Source organism: Haliotis rubra, unplaced genomic scaffold (genome assembly GCF_003918875.1).
Source record: "Haliotis rubra isolate DU_JTF1 unplaced genomic scaffold, ASM391887v1 Scf23, whole genome shotgun sequence".
Classification (NCBI taxonomy): Eukaryota; Metazoa; Mollusca; class Gastropoda; order Lepetellida; family Haliotidae; genus Haliotis; species Haliotis rubra.
Window position 1 is genome coordinate 2,178,770 of NW_025766336.1, and position 20,721 is coordinate 2,199,490.

General features: G+C 38.6%; 2 protein-coding genes across 2 annotated transcripts; one reads left to right on the forward strand and one right to left on the reverse strand.

The window, feature by feature from the left end:
- Nucleotides 1–217: 217 nt before the first annotated feature.
- Nucleotides 218–5,081, forward strand: LOC124277986 (tektin-4-like). The gene is made up of 6 exons (XM_046713714.1): nt 218–926; nt 1,270–1,340; nt 1,512–1,655; nt 2,002–2,224; nt 3,892–4,046; nt 4,225–5,081. Exons 1-6 carry the CDS (start codon nt 387–389, stop codon nt 4,439–4,441), a joined length of 1,350 nt encoding a protein of 449 aa, XP_046569670.1. The 5' UTR covers nt 218–386; the 3' UTR covers nt 4,442–5,081.
- Nucleotides 5,016–19,491, reverse strand: LOC124277910 (SAFB-like transcription modulator). The gene is given in 17 exon segments (XM_046713636.1): nt 5,016–8,031; nt 8,144–8,257; nt 9,061–9,224; nt 10,714–10,911; nt 11,037–11,165; nt 11,834–12,031; nt 12,157–12,285; nt 12,508–12,618; nt 12,778–12,824; nt 12,827–12,943; nt 13,139–13,275; nt 14,294–14,506; nt 14,833–14,902; nt 15,411–15,560; nt 16,848–16,939; nt 17,072–17,205; nt 18,203–19,491. Coding segments are annotated over 17 exon segments (3,279 nt in total). The 5' UTR covers nt 19,153–19,491; the 3' UTR covers nt 5,016–7,705.
- Between the last annotated feature and the right edge of the window lie 1,230 nt (nt 19,492–20,721).

A 20,721-nucleotide genomic window follows, 5' to 3' on the forward strand; every position in this document is an offset into this window, starting at 1 on the left:
TATCATCAATACACTGAAAACTGATTTGCACATTGTGTGACAGCAGAATGGGAACTAGTCGAAGTCACTCTCCTGCACCGGAGTGTGCAGTCGAAACGTTCGAAACCGATTGAAGCTCACCACAACGCGTAACGTAATCGTCTAACCTCCTTATGTGCGGAGGGAGCGTGGTATCGCTGTGAGGAGCTTGGAAAAACTCCACGCGCTGTTACGAATGTAGGTGGCGCTTTAGCTTCCATGGCGACAAGAAACAAACTTCCGCTCATGGTTGCCGGGGATCTCTAAGCAACGTTTATCCTGTTTCTCCTCACGTCCAGCCCATGCAGATTACTAAAGGAGTAGAAAAGTAACTTTCAAAGTACACTCGTAGCACACAATAGGCAAGTATGGCGACGGCAACACTTATGAGCCATGAGATTCCACCTGAGAGGCCTGTCATGAAGTCAGAACCAGGCACTGTAAATAATGGAATGGAGACAGTTTACACTGGCAACACTGGAAACAACATGGGAATATCCACTGAGGGATTTCGGTCGGCTAAGTACAATCCTTCAGAATGGCATGAAAGTAACTACTCGAAGTACTACCAGTCGTTTGTTGACAGAGATGGTGCGGAAAAGTTGCGCCACGACTCTAAGAGAGTTTCAAATGAAACTGAAGCAACAACAAACAAAACACAGTCCGAAGTGACCAAGAAGCTGAACGAAAGAGTCCAAGATATCAACTTCTGGAAGTTCGAACTTGAAAGGGAAATTGGTGATGTTATTTCTGAAACAGACTTGTTGCTTGCTCAGAAAAAGCGGCTGGAGAATGCCCTACGTGCCACTGAAGTACCTCTCCATATTGCAACAGACAATCTCAACTGTAGGCAAAGGAGACAGGGTGTGGATCTGGTTCAAGATGACCCAGAACTGTCATTATTAAAGGTTTGTACTGTATAGTAAGCTGTCAAGCAGATCATGTATTGTTTATGTCATGTATAGGGTCCCCATGTATATTGTAGGTTAGCTCAGTCAAAGGAATCTATAGCCTGAGTGTTCTTGATATATGCAGTAATATATTTAGTTGCCATCATAGCAATGTATTGCTCTCGTTTTTACCATTTGTCAGCAGCTGAGTGCTGAGAACACAACCAATTTTACCATATATGAGGTCAAACATTGGAGTTTTACAATATTGAGTACAGTGGAAATGTGTTATATATTTGTGTCAAAACTAGTATTTTGATATATATGTATAAAAATCAGTTTTGTTTTGTTTCTATTTCAGGAGGTTGAGATAATTAACAATGTGCAAGATCTTCTTCAGAAAACAATCGGTCAAGCTGATGCACAAATAAAGTAAGATATCCAAGTTGAAAAATTATTACAATTTCCTCAGAAATAATACATGAACATTTATTTTCATCATCAAAGCTTGTAATGTTTTAGAAAAATGCATCTTCAAGTTATCTCTTTCAAAGTATTTATGCCATGAAATGATGCATGAACAGCTCTATTTTCTTTTTCAAGGCTAAACCGAAATGCAAAGCAAGATCTGGAAATGGATTGGAGTGATAAAAAGGAAGCGTTGGAAATTGACACAAAATGCGCATCACTTAGGAATCACCACACTCACAAACAGTTCTACCCCGGAGCAGCTAAGTTCCAAGAAATGTAAGATAAATACAAGTTGTTTCAGACAAAGAATTTAATGACTATATAAAAAAGGGCTAACTGAATCCGAATCAGGTGTATAGTTTATTTAAATGGGCTAAATTGATGAAAATAATAATTTAATTACATTATAGAAAGGGCTAAATTGACCAAAACCAGCTTAAAAAGGATGGTTTTCACCACCAATTCAGTTCATAAGTATAAGTCATAATATCTACTCATATGAGTATGGATATATGTTTATCTCTTCAGAACAGACTTCAGCAAAATATAATGGTTTAGAAAAAATGAACATCAGTGGTATGAATTTACAATTATAATCACGAAATAATCCACACTATTCCAGCCAATCCACCCCCGAGTCATGGGCTCAGTTTTCACATGACAACATTGTGAGAGCAGAGCATGAGCGAATGGCCTCCATCCAGCTGAGAACCCTCATCGACAACATCTTGGAGGACACATCCCGTGACATGCGGGAACAGTGTGATGGCGTGGATGTTGCCTTCAATAAACGTGTTGAGGACATGGAGGATGCCAAGACCAAGCTTGAGGAGAATCTCCACAAGGTCAGGCTTTCAGTCACAATAGTTTCTTCATAAATGTTTTGAACAGTTAATTTTTATGAATAGGATTGTCTTAAAATTGACTAATTCAAAGCATTAATGTCAAGAAAATGCTGGGTTGTTTAATGGGAAATATGCTTTATAACAATTTTCTTTTGTATGGGATCAAATTAATGAAAAACACGTGCTCACACCAGCAATATTATCACAAGTATATATTGTTTATCACTAGATTTAAAGTGTAGTAATATCATACACTTCAACTGAGCAAACATCTAACACAAACAAAACATTACTGAGCCAGCAATCCACCATTAATGTCTCTTAAACCAAGTAATTTTTCTTCAACCATTCATTAACTTAGTGAATTGTTAGTTAAAAGCCACTTTTCAAATTATTATGATGGAAGATTTTCATGCTAGTGGGGTTTTTACTTGAAGTCATACGATATATCACTGCCATATGTTTGTTCATTATAGGCCCATCAGCACAATCTAATACGTAAATGTATGTGATTGTCAAATTGAGTTGTATACTTGCCCCAGTACATAGATTTCACAACCCAGCTTGATTAACATGGATTAATCAAGGATTGAAGGTGTGGTGCAGGGTAAAGGTCCATTTGTCCAGATGACATCGACCCGTGATTTCACAACCTAGCTTCCAAAGAGTGGCATGAAGATGCCAAAGGCGCAGGGAACATGTTACAAATTCTCACAGTTAAGCATAGAGTTCTTGTACGTTGTTTTTGGTTGTTTAAAACACATTTTGGTGCTACAGTTTCCTGAATGTTAACTATGGTTTAAATGGGTTTGAATCTTTATCTTTGAAATGATTAGTTACCCCTCCCTTACAAGCCTTCTCAACAATTAGACACCAAGTCCTCAAGCTTTAACCTACAACACAAGTTTGTTCAGCATAACCAAAATGCCTTATGTCATCCATAAATAATAGTAGACCTGTGGGTTGTTGTGCAAAGCAACCTTAACTCTATGACAATCTTAAGCCTGTTAAAATATGGGAGTTATGATTACCTGTGCACTGAAACGACTTTGTACAATAAACCCACTGGAAATTATTCCACAAGTATATTGGTTGGGGAGATTGGTTCATTTGTGGACGTTTTTGGAGTGCTTGTTTAACAGATGTTGTTTATGGGTCTTGTTGCCATGACTAGTGTCAAAAACCAATGACAGAATTTGAACCCGTGTCATAGAGAAGAGAGCTTCATGTCGGGTTCAACATGTTTTCTTGCTATACCTGTCATAAATCACATACTCTGTTTCCTTCAGAGGTGAAAGCCATGTTAGACATATATTGTTATCACCAGGAATAGGATATCATAATAAGGCTTGTAGTTCAGTCAGTGTAGATTTCCCTCTCATATTTTAGGCCTTTTATTAAGAGACTGTAAAATAACTTTTCAGATATTCTTGTCTTATTTAACATGGTTATCATGCCAAAGATCCTGGATCTATTCCCCACATGGGTACAATGTGTGAAGACCATTTCTGGTGTCCCCACTGTGATATTGCTGGAATATTGCTTAATGCGGTGTAAAACCAAACTCACTCACGCATCTATTAATATTGGTATCTGATGTCATTTGGGACTTTTCACCCATTTCAATATCATGGAGTAACTAACTGTGATGGAATGTTTTCATGCAGGTGTGTGATGAGATCAGCAGCCAGGAGAAGAATATTGAGAACTTGAAGAGGGCCATTAGGGACAAAGAGGACCCACTTAAAGTTGCTCAAACACGCCTCCAGAACAGAACCTTCCGTCCAGGCGTTGATCTGTGCAGAGATCCTGTGCAATATCAGTATGTACAATTTTACTCAAAACACATTGAAGTCAGATGTGGAGTCTGTTAGAAATCTGTTATTAAAAAAATAATTAAAGTATTTTCAAATGTCATTTTCACGGAGACAAAAAACACAAACATAGCCTTCATCACATTTTCACATTTGTTAAAATTGCTTCCTATTTTCCTCCTCCAGGCTAGTTGGCGAGGTGAATGAGATCTGCCAGTCAATTGATGCCCTCCAGGCAAAGCTGAACGATGCTGTCAACTCCTTGAAGGATCTCCAGGACAACCGTATGTCTCTTGAGAAGGAGATCTCTTGCAAGAAAAACAGTCTCTTCATTGACAGAGACAAGTGCATGACCCATCGCACCCGCTACCCAACCACCCTCAAACTCCAGGGATATCAGTAAAGTCCGGGCATACAAATCTGATTAAAGTATCAAAGAAACCAATACCGTTGAAGTTAATTATTCAAAGATTGTTATGTATTTAACTTTTGCAGTTGATGGAGTTCACTCTGGTTCTGTCGGCCATCTATTTCACTGTTGCATGATTACTTGGAGATACATTTGTTGTTGTGATGTATATATTATTTTTGTTTGTTTTTGTTAAGAAATAACGTACCAAATGATGCAAAACACACACTGTAACATACTTTTAGACGATCCACAAATGGATATTATCTTTCAAGTTTTAGTTCATGAATGTCATTTTGTTTAGGTATATGTGTGTAGTCCAAGGCTACAGTGTAAAACTATAATGTATTCCATTTCCATGAAGTAGTATTGCAGAAGTTTGCAGTTGACGTGTCATTACCCAGCTTGTTGATTTACCTTCAGATACTGTCTCCTCACTGTACATACTTTAACTGTAACTTTCTGTGGCATATAAATCTTTTTAAGTGCAAATCTATGCTTGTGTTAGTTTTGTCACATGTATTACATCAGTATTATTGTTTTAACCAATTGGAGCCACACACAAAGATCTCTTAAAAGTGATTTATTATGCTTATTTGTATATAAAAGATGAATAAACCAACAAAAAACACAATACATCCTATGTTGTCTATAGCATCTTCATCCTATGTATCTTCTCAGTGTGCAGCCAAAGACAACCTGTTTGTCTTAAAGAACTGCACCACCTTCCCCTGTTCCTTTAGTGAATTTATAGACATTATAATTAATTCTGACTAGCCGCTGCTCTACTTCACAGTGTAACTCATGAAATGATCTACCTCAGTGGATAACATTAAGTCACTTCTAATCTTAAAAGCAAAATATGAACCAGAGAAAATATTTCACTCATCTTAGCTCAAGGATTCAAATGAGTACATGGATTAATCAAGGATTGAAGTTGTGGTGCAGGGTAAAGGTCCATTTGTCCAGATGATATCCCCCCCGTGAAGATCCGGGTTAAAATTAGTCTTCACCAACCATGCTTGTCTAAGACTAAAGGGGTCAGGTGGATAGGTTCGCTGACTTAGTTGACACGTCATTGTATCCCAATTGCTTAGATTGATGCTCACGATGCTGATCACTGGATTGTCTGGTCCAGACTTGATTATTTACTTACCGCCACCACTTACCTGAAATATTGCTGAGGGCAGCATTTAAGAACAACCAAACCAAACCAGATAGGATCCTTGTTCTGTCTATACACATACATGTTTGTGGGTCTTCAACTTGTGACCCATGAAGTGGTCATGCCATGGTAAGGCTGATATACTGTACAAAGACTCTGGGACTATTGGAAATCTATCTATTGCAGAGACTCAAGGGAGTGCCCACCATAGCTAGGTCTTAATGATTCTGCTGTGGACAACCACTGAGGCATGTGTCTTCTGGTCTTAATGTTTAATGAGATAGATCCGTATTGATTTCTACATCTGTTAAGCAGAGCATTACAATCTTGTTCAATGTTACTATATCACAGTGTTCTCTTTGAGTATAATCTTTTACATGCCTTGTCCAATACATGTCCAGTCTTTGGTGTTTACACAGGGATGCTTAAAGGGCAAATTCCATGCATATATGAAGACTTTATACCATGCTGCTAACTGGGGCTTGCTCAATATTTAGTAATGTGAATACAAAATAAATGATACTAAACTTAATACACCCAGCACAAGTTGGCACATGTAGCAAGTGTACCTGGTTTTACACCTTATACTCTGCAATAATTATAAAAGTATATTTCTAAATTGCTGCACCTTGAGTGAGTTGGGTATATAGGAAATTTCAACATTATTCCATCATGGCTGGGGACACCAAGAACAGGCTTCACCCATTGTACTCCTGTAACATTTAAGCCCTAGGTCTCCAGCTGAATACATCAGACTCGGTGACAGCCCTGTCTGCTGTGAATTGAGGCAAAGATATTGTTAAAGCTGCAACCTGTGAATAATGTAATTAGGAACAGGCAAGCCAAGGCCCCTGTTGCATGAAACAATGACCCCCAAACAAAAAAAATATGGTCACCATTCAATCCTGAACAGACTCTTAAGCGGCATTCACATGGCAAACTCAAGTTTGAGAGTGTGAACATTCCAACAACTCGCCACCAACACCAATTTCAGAGTTGTCAAACTGTTATTGAAAAATAGGATTGGCCTCTATTCTCACCAACTTTTCCATCAAACTTTTGGTGTTGTCAAACTAGAGTTTGATGTGTGAAGTGTTGTCAAACTCGTATTGTTAAAAAACAATGAAATTGTCACATAACCGCATCAATAAAGACATGACGCTCAAATGACATGAAAGTTTGAAGGCTGCTTTACAAGAAGCATGTCCTACTGAGGCAGCACTCTGTCAGAACTAGTGAGCCACTCTGAACAACCTCAGTTATGTCATGGCTTCTACGCTTGTGTGAAGAAAAGCCAAAGTTTCCCCCATCAGTTCTAGTTAGAAGATGTGTGGCCCAAAACAAATATGGAAATATGATAAGAGAATTTAATGGATGACAATTGGGCATAAGCTGATCGAAAAATATTCTAACATCATAAAATAGATAACCTAAAATGTAGAGACCTGATAACAAGCATATCATTTAGACTTTTGCTTAGAATTTTCCATCCAGATGGACAAAAATAATGAGACATCTGTTGGTGATACAGCTGAAGAATGGGCATATACAAACATAATGTTGACACATAATTCACAATTATACAAATGCTGAAAATGTTGGACATAAGGAGACTCAAAATGCTGGTTACTTACACTAAAATCTTTTAGTTCCAGGGACTTATATTGGCCAGATTTGGTGTTTGTGACAGATTTCTACAACAATGCTGCACATGTAAGATTTGAAGAAATACAATGATCATACGTTCATTCGCCCCCATTTACAAAAGCTTGTGGTGATTACAAACTCATGTGTACTAAAAGGTAGTGTGAGTTTATAGTGACAGATGAATAAAGTCCATCATTGTATAACAGGAAACATCAAACTGAATAGAATTTCACAAGCACAATGATCATGAAATAGGCAGCCATATATTGTATGGTCAATTTTCAAGGCATTCATATACTAGTACTTTTCACAATATCACCAAATGTGGAAACTTGTAAGATTCCTGGATAAAGACTTAGTAGATTTGTTAGAAATGCTATTTATCATATATGAACACGATCTGCGAGCACACCCCCTGTCCAAACCATCCATTAGACACATTCCATTTAGAATCTTCGAAGTGTTCCTTGTTGCAAGTAGCGTGCCTCTGGTTGTCTGGTTATGCTGCCCATCATCATGAGGTTTGGGTTTTGTGGGGTGGTAGCCATGTACAGTCCTGGTCCCCCAATGTTGTTCATCAGACCCCCACTCCCCCCAATGTTGAATCCTCCTCCTCGGTCACTATGTGTACTCTGTACTCCACCCATCCACCGGTCACCGCCTCCTCCCCGGGGCCCAGAGTTGTCCACAACACCATGGCCCCAGGACTGGTCTATCTTGCTACGATCACTGTTATTTCCCCACGACTGTCGCTGATTGGAATTAGCACCATCTGTAGAAAGTAATTAATCATATATATGACAACTGTTTCAATAGTTGAGCAGGCTAATCTTTGATCTGTGCAAGATTGCAAGTCGAGACAATGAAAATATGGAAAAACTCACTTGACATCATACCAGATCCAGAATTAAAATTCTTGCTACATCTGTCATCTTGCACCCCAGAGCCACTCTGTCCTTGCCAGGGGTCACGTCCATTTCCAGCAGCCATCCTTATCTCTGAAACCAAACACCCTCATTTAAGAGGCCCAGAAGATGAAAAAACCCTTTCCCCACATTTTGAAAGAATTTGCTACCATCATGTCCCGCAAGTTCCTCTATCGAATCTGTCTGCATACAACAGCAGTCGTTAGTGATATCAAAACAATACCAAGGAAATAGGATTCAGAACTAACTATAAGGTCCTGTTTTGGCACAGGTATGAGTAATAGGGTCACACAAAAATTGATATTCTGTCAAGAATGATACAATTTGGTCATTGTGTGTGGATAATGAAAAACCCCAGTAGTTTGTGTTCTGCAAAAACACGTCTGTGAGAATTATAAGAAAGTAAACATTCTAAAAATCCCTCAACAGCCAAAGGGACAAGTTAACAACCTGGTTTTTGTGTGTGCAAAGCTTCATGAATGAATGCCTCTTAGATTTAGAGATATCATATGAACAAAAAATTATTACAGATACACAGATGGAAAGTCAAGCTGATTATTGAATCCCTCCGAACCAGGGGAGTAACATTCTGGAAGTGTATGCAAGGTATTATCTTCCTTGTGAAATAGAACTACATGTTAACCAGCTCACAAGTAACAGCACAAAATGCCTTATGCCAAAACAAACATAAAGGCTAAAATAAAACCCCAAAACATGGCACCTCCACTGGATTTCTAATTCCAAATACTATTAATTGATGTGGGAAGTAAATATACTGTGTGCTCAGTGGATAACTCTGCACTTTGAGTAAAAACGTACAAAGCAATTCCATAGAGGTGAGCTAAAACTCAACTTTCAAAATCTTTTATTCTTACCACTGTCTGATTTCCAGTCACTCTGAGAATCATTGCGCTGAGGCAATCTCGTGTTCCATCTGTCATCATCTCGACCTTTGTTAAAATCTCGTCTATTCTCTTCCTGGCGGTTGTGTGTCCGCGTGTCTCGTCTGTCATCTCTGGTGTTTCTAGTTTCAGAATATCTGAAAATAGGTAGATTCTCACAAACCCACATTATCCTTAAGTACCTAAATTATTCGGAATAATTATGGATCTGTATTTGATCTTATGATAATTCTTAAAAGTTGGTTATAAAATAATATCAAATGAACTAAACCCATGAGAACAGGTACATGAAGAGTGGGTGATTTGGACTAAATATTCCACCTATATCATGGCATGTGTGCATAATGTTGGAGGAAAAAGTTTGAAGTGATGTAGGTTTCAGATGCTTATTTGGTGATATTTGGTGAAACCAAAGAGTACTGGAATGGTGCTGGCAAACCGTTAAACATAATGAGGGTGTACAAGGTTTCAAGGGATGTAACTCTGCACATGGAGCACCAAAAAGGAAAACTGAACCAGGGCATTGAATGAAAGATTCTTACTGTTCATGTAAAACAATTGTTTTGAAGTAAGATGAAATGATCTTTTCACACACTGATAACTTTGTTATAATTATTTTCTAAATCATCAATAGCAACCCAAACCAGAGCATTATATATAATTTTATTTTCAGCAGAAGGTGCAACCTGTTTTTGTCTGTTGCAACAAATTAATCACCTGAAGTTGCACTAGGTGCAAGTAGATTCCATTTCCTAAATCAAGCCCTGCAAATCTAAGACAATATTGAACCAAAGAAACTGTCAATTGTCACACAACTGTTCAGAAAAGCGGACTGAAATCTTTAACATGTTCACTGCTGAAGTGTTATCAATGTGAACTGCAAACATGAACATAAGAATATCACAAAGGAAAGTTTCTGTTATTGCTCCTTTATGACAATTTGTGCTCTTGTTGTCTAATTTTTATTTTGTTTCATGCAGATTATTCTGTTCTGAAATAAGAAAATTTTGTTTCATTCCACAGTATGCAATGTTCCAGCCATATCTCGAGATCAAGGTTATTTCATCTCGTCAGCCTATCACCACCTAATCAAACACCACCACCAGTAATCCTTCCCTACCTCCGTTGTCCATCTGGCTTCCATGCTCCCTCCTTTGTGCTTGTAATCACAACTATTGTACGTCAACTCATCAATTGTATAAACTCAACTCTAATCACAATCAATCACTCTGTACATCAACCTCCTCTGCTGTAATAACTTATCAAATATCCAATGTACATCAACCTTGTTAATTGTATATACTCACCATACAGCTATGTATATATATATCCTCACTCTTGGGCTATAATGATAATAACAATGTGATTGCTCTCTTTATATACATACCTCGCCATGTGCACAGGCAAATATTCAATATATATATATATATTGTATTGGTCTTTGACCTAATAAAAATCTTGTCTTGTCTTGTCTATATTCTCCTTGCTTCAGTTGTTGTATCACTTGCTTGATAACGGTGTTAGTACCTACACCGAAACTTTGCACTCATTGCAATAAAGAAGTTGACTATCCATACAAATCAGTTTTCTTTAATTTGGTTATACTGTAAAAAAAGCCAGAAGTACCTCTGTGCTTCTCCAAAGCCACTTCCATGCCGTTCTTCCCTATCACGTCCATGCTGCACAGGCATATCCCTTCTGTCATTTTGGTGTTCAATGCGTCCCCTGTTAGAACCACGAGTATCTGCAGTACGACTGTCTCGCCTGTCATTTCGCTCCACCTTCCTGTCCGTATCAGCACTTCGGTCAAAACGATTCTCACGTCTGAAAAACAATTAAAGTTGTGACTGTTGAGAACTGAAAACCACTCACTCACCAGAGTAACACTTTCAAGAGGACATACACGGATGTAAATATCACATATACAGACTGACGCCTGAATTCCTTACCTAGAATCCCCATAATTATCCAATCTGTCAGACATGGATCGTTTAGGGGGGCTGCTCCAGTAGTCATCATCATGGCGACTACCACGACTGTCAAATGGTCTTTTGGCTGCTCTTCGCTGGTCATCTAATCTGTAAGTTACAATCAACAAAATGTTCATAATTATGGATCTGTATTTGATCTTATGATAATTCTTAAAAGTTGGTTATAAAATAATATCAAATGAACTAAACCCATGGGAACAGGTACATGAAGAGTGGGTGATTTGGACTAAATATTCCACCTATATCATGGCATGTGTGCATAATGTTGGAGGAAAAAGTTTGAAGTGATGTAGGTTTCAGATGCTTATTTGGTGATATTTGGTGAAACCAAAGAGTACTGAAATGGTGCTGGCAAACCGTTAAACATAATGAGGGCGTACAAGGTTTCAAACTCATGATCAGATTTTCTGGTATGCTCAAGGAACGTCACACAACTGTTCAGAAAAGCGGACTGAAATCTTTAACATCTTCACTGCTGAAGTGTTATCAATGTGAACTGCAAACATGAACATAAGAATATCAAAAGGGAAAGTTTCTGTTATTGCTCCTTTACGACAATTTGTGCTCTTGTTGTCTAATTTTTCATTTTGTTTCACGCAGATTATCCTGTTCTGAAATAAGAAAATTTTGTTTCATTCCACAGTATGCAATGTTCCAGCCATATCTGGTCAGCTTGTAAACAAGCATCTGATCCAGGCATATCAATGGTTCATTTTAAGAACAATTTGGTTATACTGTAAAAAAGCCAGAAGTACCTCTGTGCTTCTCCAAAGCCACTTCCATGCCGTTCTTCCCTATCACATCCATGCTGCACAGGCATATCCCTTCTGTCATTTCGGTCTTCAATGCGTCCCCTGTTAGAACCACGAGTGTCTGCAGTACGACTGTCTCGCCTGTCATATCGCTCCACCTTCCTGTCCGTATTAGCACTTCGGTCAATACGATTCTCACGTCTGAAAAACAATTAAAGTTGTGACTGTTGAGAACTGAAAACCACTCACTCACCAGAGTAACACTTTCAAGAGGACATACACGGATGTAAATATCACATATACAGACTGACGCCTGAATTCCTTACCTAGAATCCCCATAATTATCCAATCTGTCAGACATGGATCGTTTAGGGGGGCTGCTCCAGTAGTCATCATCATGGCGACTACCACGACTGTCAAATGGTCTTTTGGCTGCTCTTCGCTGGTCATCTAATCTGTAAGTTACAATCAACAAAATGTTCTTCATTTGGCCCCCCAAATATTACTCATTTTCTCCAGGAAAACAGTTTCATGTTTGCATTACATGCAAGAATAGTGGTACTCTCTTCACCACCATTTCTGTTTGGTGATGAAAGCATTAATAAAGTGAACACTTCATTCTTTTGATGTTTCCAATGTTTCTACACTAACATAGTTGATTGTCAACTCTTCCTCACCTTCGTTGCTCAAGCCTGAGTTGTTCTAGTCTCTCCCTCTCTAGTCTTTCACGTTCCAGACGCAGTCTTTCTGTTTCAATACGTTCTCGTTCAAGCTTTTCTCGCTCTAGTCTGTATTAACAGATCAACACAATATATTAGGTTTATTCAAAGTGGGAAAGGCATCATTTGGTTTATGCAAATAGGCTGTTTATTAATGATATGTAGACATTGACTGAAACACTAAGATCTCACACTTTTATTCCATGCACTATTTTGATATACCGGTACCTCAGTCTATCTTTTTCCCGTTCAAGTCGAATAGCTTCTTCTCTCGCTGACGTAAGTGAATCTGCTTCTGTCTTGCTCGTTGTCTCTCAATTTTAGACAGTCTCCTCCTCTCCTCATCACGCAGAGCACGCTCTTTTTGTCGGAGACGTTGTCGTTTCCGCTCAGCCTGGAGAAGAAATCATGAAATGCATCATACATGATGATGTCTCTGAATGACATTCTTCATAAAACTTAAATAGCAAAGGCAACTATTTGATTTCAGCTTTTCACATGTATTAAATAAGTGACTGCTTTTTTCTAGAACTACTTGCTGGAAACGAAACAAGACAAAGAGATGACAATTTTGACAAACAAGCTGTACCTCGATCTTCTCAAATGAAAGAACATCTTTAGGATCCTTGGACTGGGATCTGTCTGATTCAGACTTCTTTTCATCCTTTTCTCCACCTTCCTCTTCTTTTTGTTTCTCATCCGTCTTCTTTTCAGCTTTCTTTATCTCTGCCAAAGATATTATTTAGGAGTATGAACATGAATGGTGTATTGCTTGCAACAATAATATGACAGCATTATGCTGCTGTGGCAAATAATAGCCTTCAAGTTGAATTTGGTATCACAATTTTGGGGATATGACAATACATAAAAGTGAAGTATTGCATTTTATTACCTACAAGGGCGAACATATCGGGGTTCCTATTTTTCATACGATGCCCTAGGGAAAAATATCGCTTTGTCATGGTGATGTGATGTCATGAACAATGCTATGATGTCACATTTCTTCCGTGACGGTGGGTAGCCAGCCTATGTTTGAAAGTAAATTTGGGTTTATTTTCCTCAATTTGACGACTTTGGTAATAAACAGAATACATGTACTATATTCGTGCCATATCATACAATGTTTATGACACTCGTGCCTAAATATCAGTATATCCCTCTCTCTCGCTTGGGAAATACCAACATTTAGGCACTTGTGTCGTAAACAAAGTACGACATGGGCACTGATATAATATCCTCTGTTTATGTGGTGTCCAATCAAAGATCCATTAATACTTAGTATGTCATTATGTCATTATACCCTCAGTCTAATTGCATCAATATCATTGGGAGCTATGACATCCCACATTCCTGCGAGTAATTGTACAAGTAAAGAACATGACCTCTCCTTTTGTTACTTTAGAACAACATTAATGGGTCCTTTATGTCTTCTCCTTTGGTATTTGAATCTATAGACTCAATGAATCATTAACGTTTCACATAATGCTTTTGACAAAACCCCATTATTTCCTAATTCTGAACACTGCAGAACAACACTCTTGTTCTCCTTTTACAATCCCACTTCTGACACCATGTTGCGTCCTCATTTGTATACATGTATATAAGTGTTGTGGTAAAAGTAGGCGAGAGGTGATGTCACTTTTCTATTGAGACCATCAAACTAACTACAAAGGGAGGTAATCCTGACAAGCATATATGGCTGCAAGCGCATACTGCTACAATCAATGTCTGATACACAACAAACCTGCTGATTTAGGAGATGTTGTTGGATGTCTCTTGGCATCTGTGGAAGATGTTTGTTTATCATTATGTTTCTTCTCTGGGCGTCTAGCTTCTCTTCTAGCACGTTTGTCATGATGTGGACGTCTATTGGACCGATTGTCTCTGTTGTCAGCCTTCCTGTCAACTTTCTTCTCTACCTTCTTTTCACCATCTTTCTTCTCTGCCTCCTTCTTGTCTGACAACAAAAAAGCTTTAAGGTGAGAGTAGCTTTGGTCAACAATGACTGTGTGAAATATCTACATATTGTAAGAAGAAGTAAGATTTGTTTCTGTTGCTGTTGATTACCTTCTAAAAGTGAGTGAGTGAGTTTAGTTTTACGCCACACTCAGCAATATTCCAACTATATGGCGGCGGTCTGTACAATCAAGTGATCAACAGTATGAGCATCGATCTGCGCAATTGGGAACCTTCTAAAAGATTAATGCAATGGTACATATCATCCAACTTACACCGGATAGGAATAAGTCTTGTCAATGTTAGCTTTGAATAATTAACACCTACCAACTGGTTTCTTGTCTTCTGCCTTCTTTAGTAAAGCTGCCTTACTGGGTCCACCTGGTTCATTCTTTGCCTTGTAAAATAAAGGAAGTAAAAATATAAAAAGATACTCAACACTCCATTGGTATGGTATACTAGTACTCAAATATTTCAAAGCAATTAATTGCAAGGGATATCATGTCATTTAATTGACAAGCAATTATTTTCCATAAACAGAAAAAACAGGCCATAGCCACAAACAGACTGGGTGATCATCAAATTCACATCATTTACGTTTTTGCTGGTTAAATAAGCAGTTAGAAGTATTTGTTGTAAATTTATTATGCATAAAAATTGTATTTATATTTTGGGGTTCACAGAAGTATAATAATAAAAATTACCTATTGCGGCAATAAATTACAGCATGCGCACTTTCTTTTTCAAATACCATTTTATAACACCTCCATATAATCTGAAATTACAGAGCTATAAGATGTATCTATAGTAATAGTATGTATCCTTATGGAAAGAAATATTTAATAGAGCTACTTTAAGAAGAAATACTGAGAATATTAAGCTTCAAAATACTGTGTACACTATACCCTTTCCACAGATATCATCTTCCCATGCAGTTCAGTCCGATGCAAGTGCTGAATACACTTAGAGGCCTCTTCTGCGGTTGACATCGTCACAAATCCATAGCATCGTGAGCCTGGACTGCGAGCGTTGGTCACAACCTTGGCTCCAATAACCTACAAGGGTAGAATAACATTTTCATAATGGTGTTCCTTTTTAGTCGAACAGAGGGAGACAGTAAATATTGCTTCATGGTACACTATCAATGGCTGCCATTAACATGCAGGAAATCTCACAAAAGCATCATAGCACAGAAACAGATCAACTACAATGGCCTCCAATGTGCCCTGTGTATTGTCATATGCTGTATAAACCTGTGAAGATTCGGGTTAGTATTGGTCTTCAGCAAACCATGCTTGTCACAAGATGCGACTAATGGGATTGGGTGGTCCGACTCGTTAAATTGCTTGACACATGTCATCGTATCCCAATTGCATAGAACGATGCTCATGATGTTGATCACTGTGTGTCTGGTCCAGACTCGATTATTTACAGACTGCTGCCATATAGCTGAAATATTGTGGTGTTAAACAACAAACCTACCAACCATACTGTATATCGCTGTCTGAATAGGGATCCCGTGTATATGGCATTCACCTGCTCTATAAAAGCCTTCAAAAATCAATGCAAATTCTTCTACCCAGTCCATAAAGTACGAAGCGTATCACCAAGTGTATACTCACATCTACATTTGCAATCTTTTATATGATGTTTGCCACGTGGAACTCCATTAAGTGGCACCATTTTGTCTGTTGTTATTCAATCGCCACTTTACTTGGCTTATACAAAAAAGGAATCAGGAAAAAGGTGTCAGGTTCACCAGTTAGATAGCAAATGTTGGGTCACATGAGTAACTGATCAAAGACAATGGTAGTTATGAACATGGAGTTTCTCCTTTGTTGTTTATGTAAAATATAACCATATAATTAGCTATAGTATTTAAGAAAACAATGGAAACACAGTGACTATTTGAAAGAAAGAAATATATAGAAACAACAGTTATCCAAAATGATGGAGAGTGCTATTTTTCAAAGCGTCATCTGGCCGGGCAATCATGTTTGAGGTGGGGCTCATATAATGTTTGAAGAATGTGTATATTAGGAACAACAAGGAATTCAGATACAATGGAAGTTTTTGTATCAAATTAGTTCTTGGACCAGTTATTTCAGATGTAATATGAGGTTTTACTGTGAAACTGTAAAACACTAATTCACATCACCAGTAGAACCTAAAAGTGATACAGCAAGAAAAAATGCTCAAATGGACCCCTCTTCAAAGCCTTCTAGTTCTCGGAATAAAAATCGTGCCTTAGACAAGATATATGGTATGCATGCTGACTAATATGAGTCTTTTTGCTTCACTATTTAGTGATATTTGATACTACAAAAAGGTAATAACCTCACCTTCCCATATTTGCTGAAAGGTGACTTGAGATCTGTGGCTCTAGTTGACGAAGTCAGGCCACTCACCCACAGGTTGCGACTATGCTGGCTGCCTGGGTAATGAAATTGAATTTCATGGTTATTAACTCCTATTTTTACAATTTCCTTGAATTTTAATTGTAATTGAACTATTCAATAATTTGTTACTTAAACCCTTCTTTGTTAACAAGAATGAACACACTTACTCTTTGTCTCTTTCTCCTTGCCTTCCTTGCCCTCAGAACTACAAAAGATAAAAGTGGGGAATCCACGTTGAAAATGATAACATGACAGAATGACAAGTGAAATGTATACAGAAGGAAGTTGCAAAGGATTTTGAAAGAAATAATGTCAAATCAGAAATGTTTAGAGAACCTTTCAGTTTTAACCTTGCTGAAAATGTTGGTGGTATTCTTCCAAGATTACAGTATATATTATACATTCATTCGTACGCTGCAATTGAAGTCATTAGCAATGACTCAAGCATGTTGACCAGCGTCTAGACATCTAATGGCTTGTTGTTGTTGATCTCTTGTTAACCTAGCCGTAGCTGCTGTGTATATTTTAAAGAAAATAGGTTCAAATACTCCTTTGATACATAAATGTCATTTCCAATATTATGACGTTTCTTTTGCCTTTCAGTATATATATTTCCATATCACAGACCAATTTACTCTGAACATTATGCTGATCACACTAGGATAATATCAAAACAAATCACCTTCAACCTCAGGGCAAACAGACTATTCTGAGATAAGCATAAAATAATTATGAACCTTTCCCAAGGTGAAATCAATATTAGATTCATTGACATTTAACACAATCAAAGGGGAAAAAGAAAGTTGTTATCATAACAGGGAATGAAATATAAAATCCCATCACAATTTGAGCACTAGACAATTGCACTGTATGAAAGCAAAGGGAACCTTGGGCAGCCAGACATCATTCCTAAGGATGGAAACCCTGGTTTTCTGCTGTCACCTTGACAAAGACTTGCTCATGCTTGCTTCAGACGACCGACATGCTTAGTTCATTCCTCATTTTACAAATAGTTTTTTTCTCTTTTGTAAATTAACAGAAATTGATGGCTCTGAATTTAATTCTCTTAATAGACACTCTTTTTTAACTTGAGCTGTGTTGCTGTTTTACATCCTGGTTCAAGGGAAAGGTGAAACACCAGAAACTTAAAAGCGTCTAAAGGAGGACAGCTAATGCATTGGTGTAAGCTAACTTCAACATAACTGAAGCAGCTCAATTCAATGACAATCTCTTTCATCTGGTCGTTATGGAAAGTGAAAGCTGAGCGATTTTGAAGACTTTAGCATGATCAAGAAGACATCAATACAAACCAAACCAACCTCTTGGCAGGTTTTGCATCTTCTTTTTTATCTTCAGGTTTCTTCTCATCCTTTTTGTCAGCTGGCTTAGTTTTGTCCTCAGTCTTCACTTTGACAGCCTCGCCTGCATCTCCTTTGGCCTCTTCACTTGCCGTGGCATCAGCACCAGCAGCCTTCTTGCCTCCTTTTTCATCTTTCAGATCTGCATCAATCTCATTCACTTGAGTGTCATCCACACGCACATCAAAAGAATCATCCGTTGGTTCAAATAGGGTGATTTCATCCTTAGAAGAGTCCTTTGCTGTTGTTGCTGCTGCTGATGGTGTTGTTGCATCTGCAGATTTGGGTGTTGCAGTTGATGCCTTAGCTGCAGCTACTCTTGGTGAGGATGATCGGGTTGCAGTCTTGGTTTGGGCCTTTGGGGCAGCCGATGTCTTTACTGGTGTCGTAGGTTTGTCTGCTGCAGCAGTTTTAGGTGTGACTGCTGGTTTCGCTGCAGGGGATTTTGCTGCTGACTTTGCTCCAGGTGTCTTTGCAGGCGTTGACTTCGCTGTTGCCGTCTTGGGTGCAGTTTTTGCTGCAACTGCTTTTGGCGTAGTTTTAGGTGCAGGTGTCGCTTTAGCTGCTGGGGTAGTGGCCTTGGTCTTTGCTGGTGTAGTGGATTTTGTAGGGGATGGGGCAGGAACAGGAGCAGGAACCTGGTTGACCTCAGGAACAGTTACAACCTCTGTCTGTTCTGCAGCCTCTTCTTCCTCTGGCTCGGCTTCAGCCTCCGGTTCAGTTTCGTCTATAATTTCAGTCTCCATCTCAGGATCTGCATCATCTTCTGGGGCAGCTTCACCTTCGGCTTCGTTCATTTCAATTTCCCCTTCAACTGTTCCCTCACCATCCCCTATAAATTCCTCATCCAAGTCTACTATGGCATCATCCTGGCCGACATCCATCGCCATTTCACCTTCATCTTGTGGGGCTAGAGAAATTTTTAAGTTAAAACAAATTTAGACCACATCACACAACGTCCATTTGATATTAAAATTCATACTCACCTTGCAATATGAGATTTGCGTCAGTTTAGTAAAAAGTAACTAACATAATTATGATAAACTAACTACTGATGAGTGCTTTGCAGAAGTCCACAAGGAAACCATGAAATGTTCGTTCACTAGTAACTTCCCTTCTGTTGAATCAAATGTCTTGAGAAGGTAGAAGAATAGTGCTATCAGTCTTTGCCATCAACACTTTGGTCTTGGAACATCAGTTGATTCACAGACACGACATCCTTCTATAATGTCGTTCAGGACCCAGTCTTCATCACAGCATCTATTTCTTTACAAAGATGTGTCCATGTCTGATGTTTCTTAATGTCAAATCCATAACAAATATCACAGTGGCAAGATGTCCCATGAAGTCTTCCTCACAACATCAAGGCTTCACTCTGTCCAAGTGATGTAACTGTTTCTTCATACATAGTAATACAAACTGTATACTTGACAAAATATCCATCGGGCATGCTGGCGTCCAGGTTTGCCAAAGTGCAATGATAAAACGAAATACCAGAACGGATGGTACAGTAAGAATGCCTTGTTCCATCCATAGCCAATACTATATAATATGTGTAAATAAATGTGCATCTTCAAGATATAGTTTCTCTCAACTTTAAAACCACGCTATCAAAATAGGTTGTAATAATACTCCTTATATTCATATGTTCTTCTTTTATTTAGTACATGACAAAATTAATCCTGCCATCTTCATGCAATTTGACCAGTTGTCAGAAGCTTACCTTCGCCATCCACAGGTTCACCCTCAAAGTCCTTACTTTCATCTGGTTCACCCACAAAGTCCTCCCATTCATCTGGTTCACCCACAAAGTCCTCCCATTCATCTGGTTCACCCTCAAAGTCCTCCCTTTCTTCTGCTTCACCCTCAAAGTCCTCCCTTTCTTCTGCTTCACCCTCAAAGTCCTCCCTTTCTTCTGCTTCACCCTCAAAATCCTCCCTTTCATCTGGGTCACCCTCAATGTCTTCTTCATATGTCTCTTCTTCTTCCTTCTCTTTCCCCTAAAGCCAAGGCAAAATTTGTTACTCTACATGATGCTGATTCAAAACATATACATAAACATGGATGAAAGAAGCGGATTAATTTACATATTTCAACACAGCCGAAATGCTCTGGAGTAACCCAGTTGTTTATCGATCATTACCATATCTCTCATTGAGTGAGTAAATGTCACTCTCTGTCATTACTATTCATGCTGGGTCATAACATCTTTGAATATTATAGCCAGGCAAACTAGTGCCCAGCAGCATGAATAACCAACCACACCTTCAAGGTAAGGGGACAAAATATCAGCTTGGTCAGACACAACATCCTGCTTCTTGATGTTCAGAGTATTATGATGCCATATCCTGGGGCTCTCAGTTTATGATACTTCAGTCAACCAAACTGGCAGGGCAGGAGTTTCTGGTTCCCATAGGGGCGGTGGGGTAGCCTAGTGGTTAAAGCATTCACCCGTCACG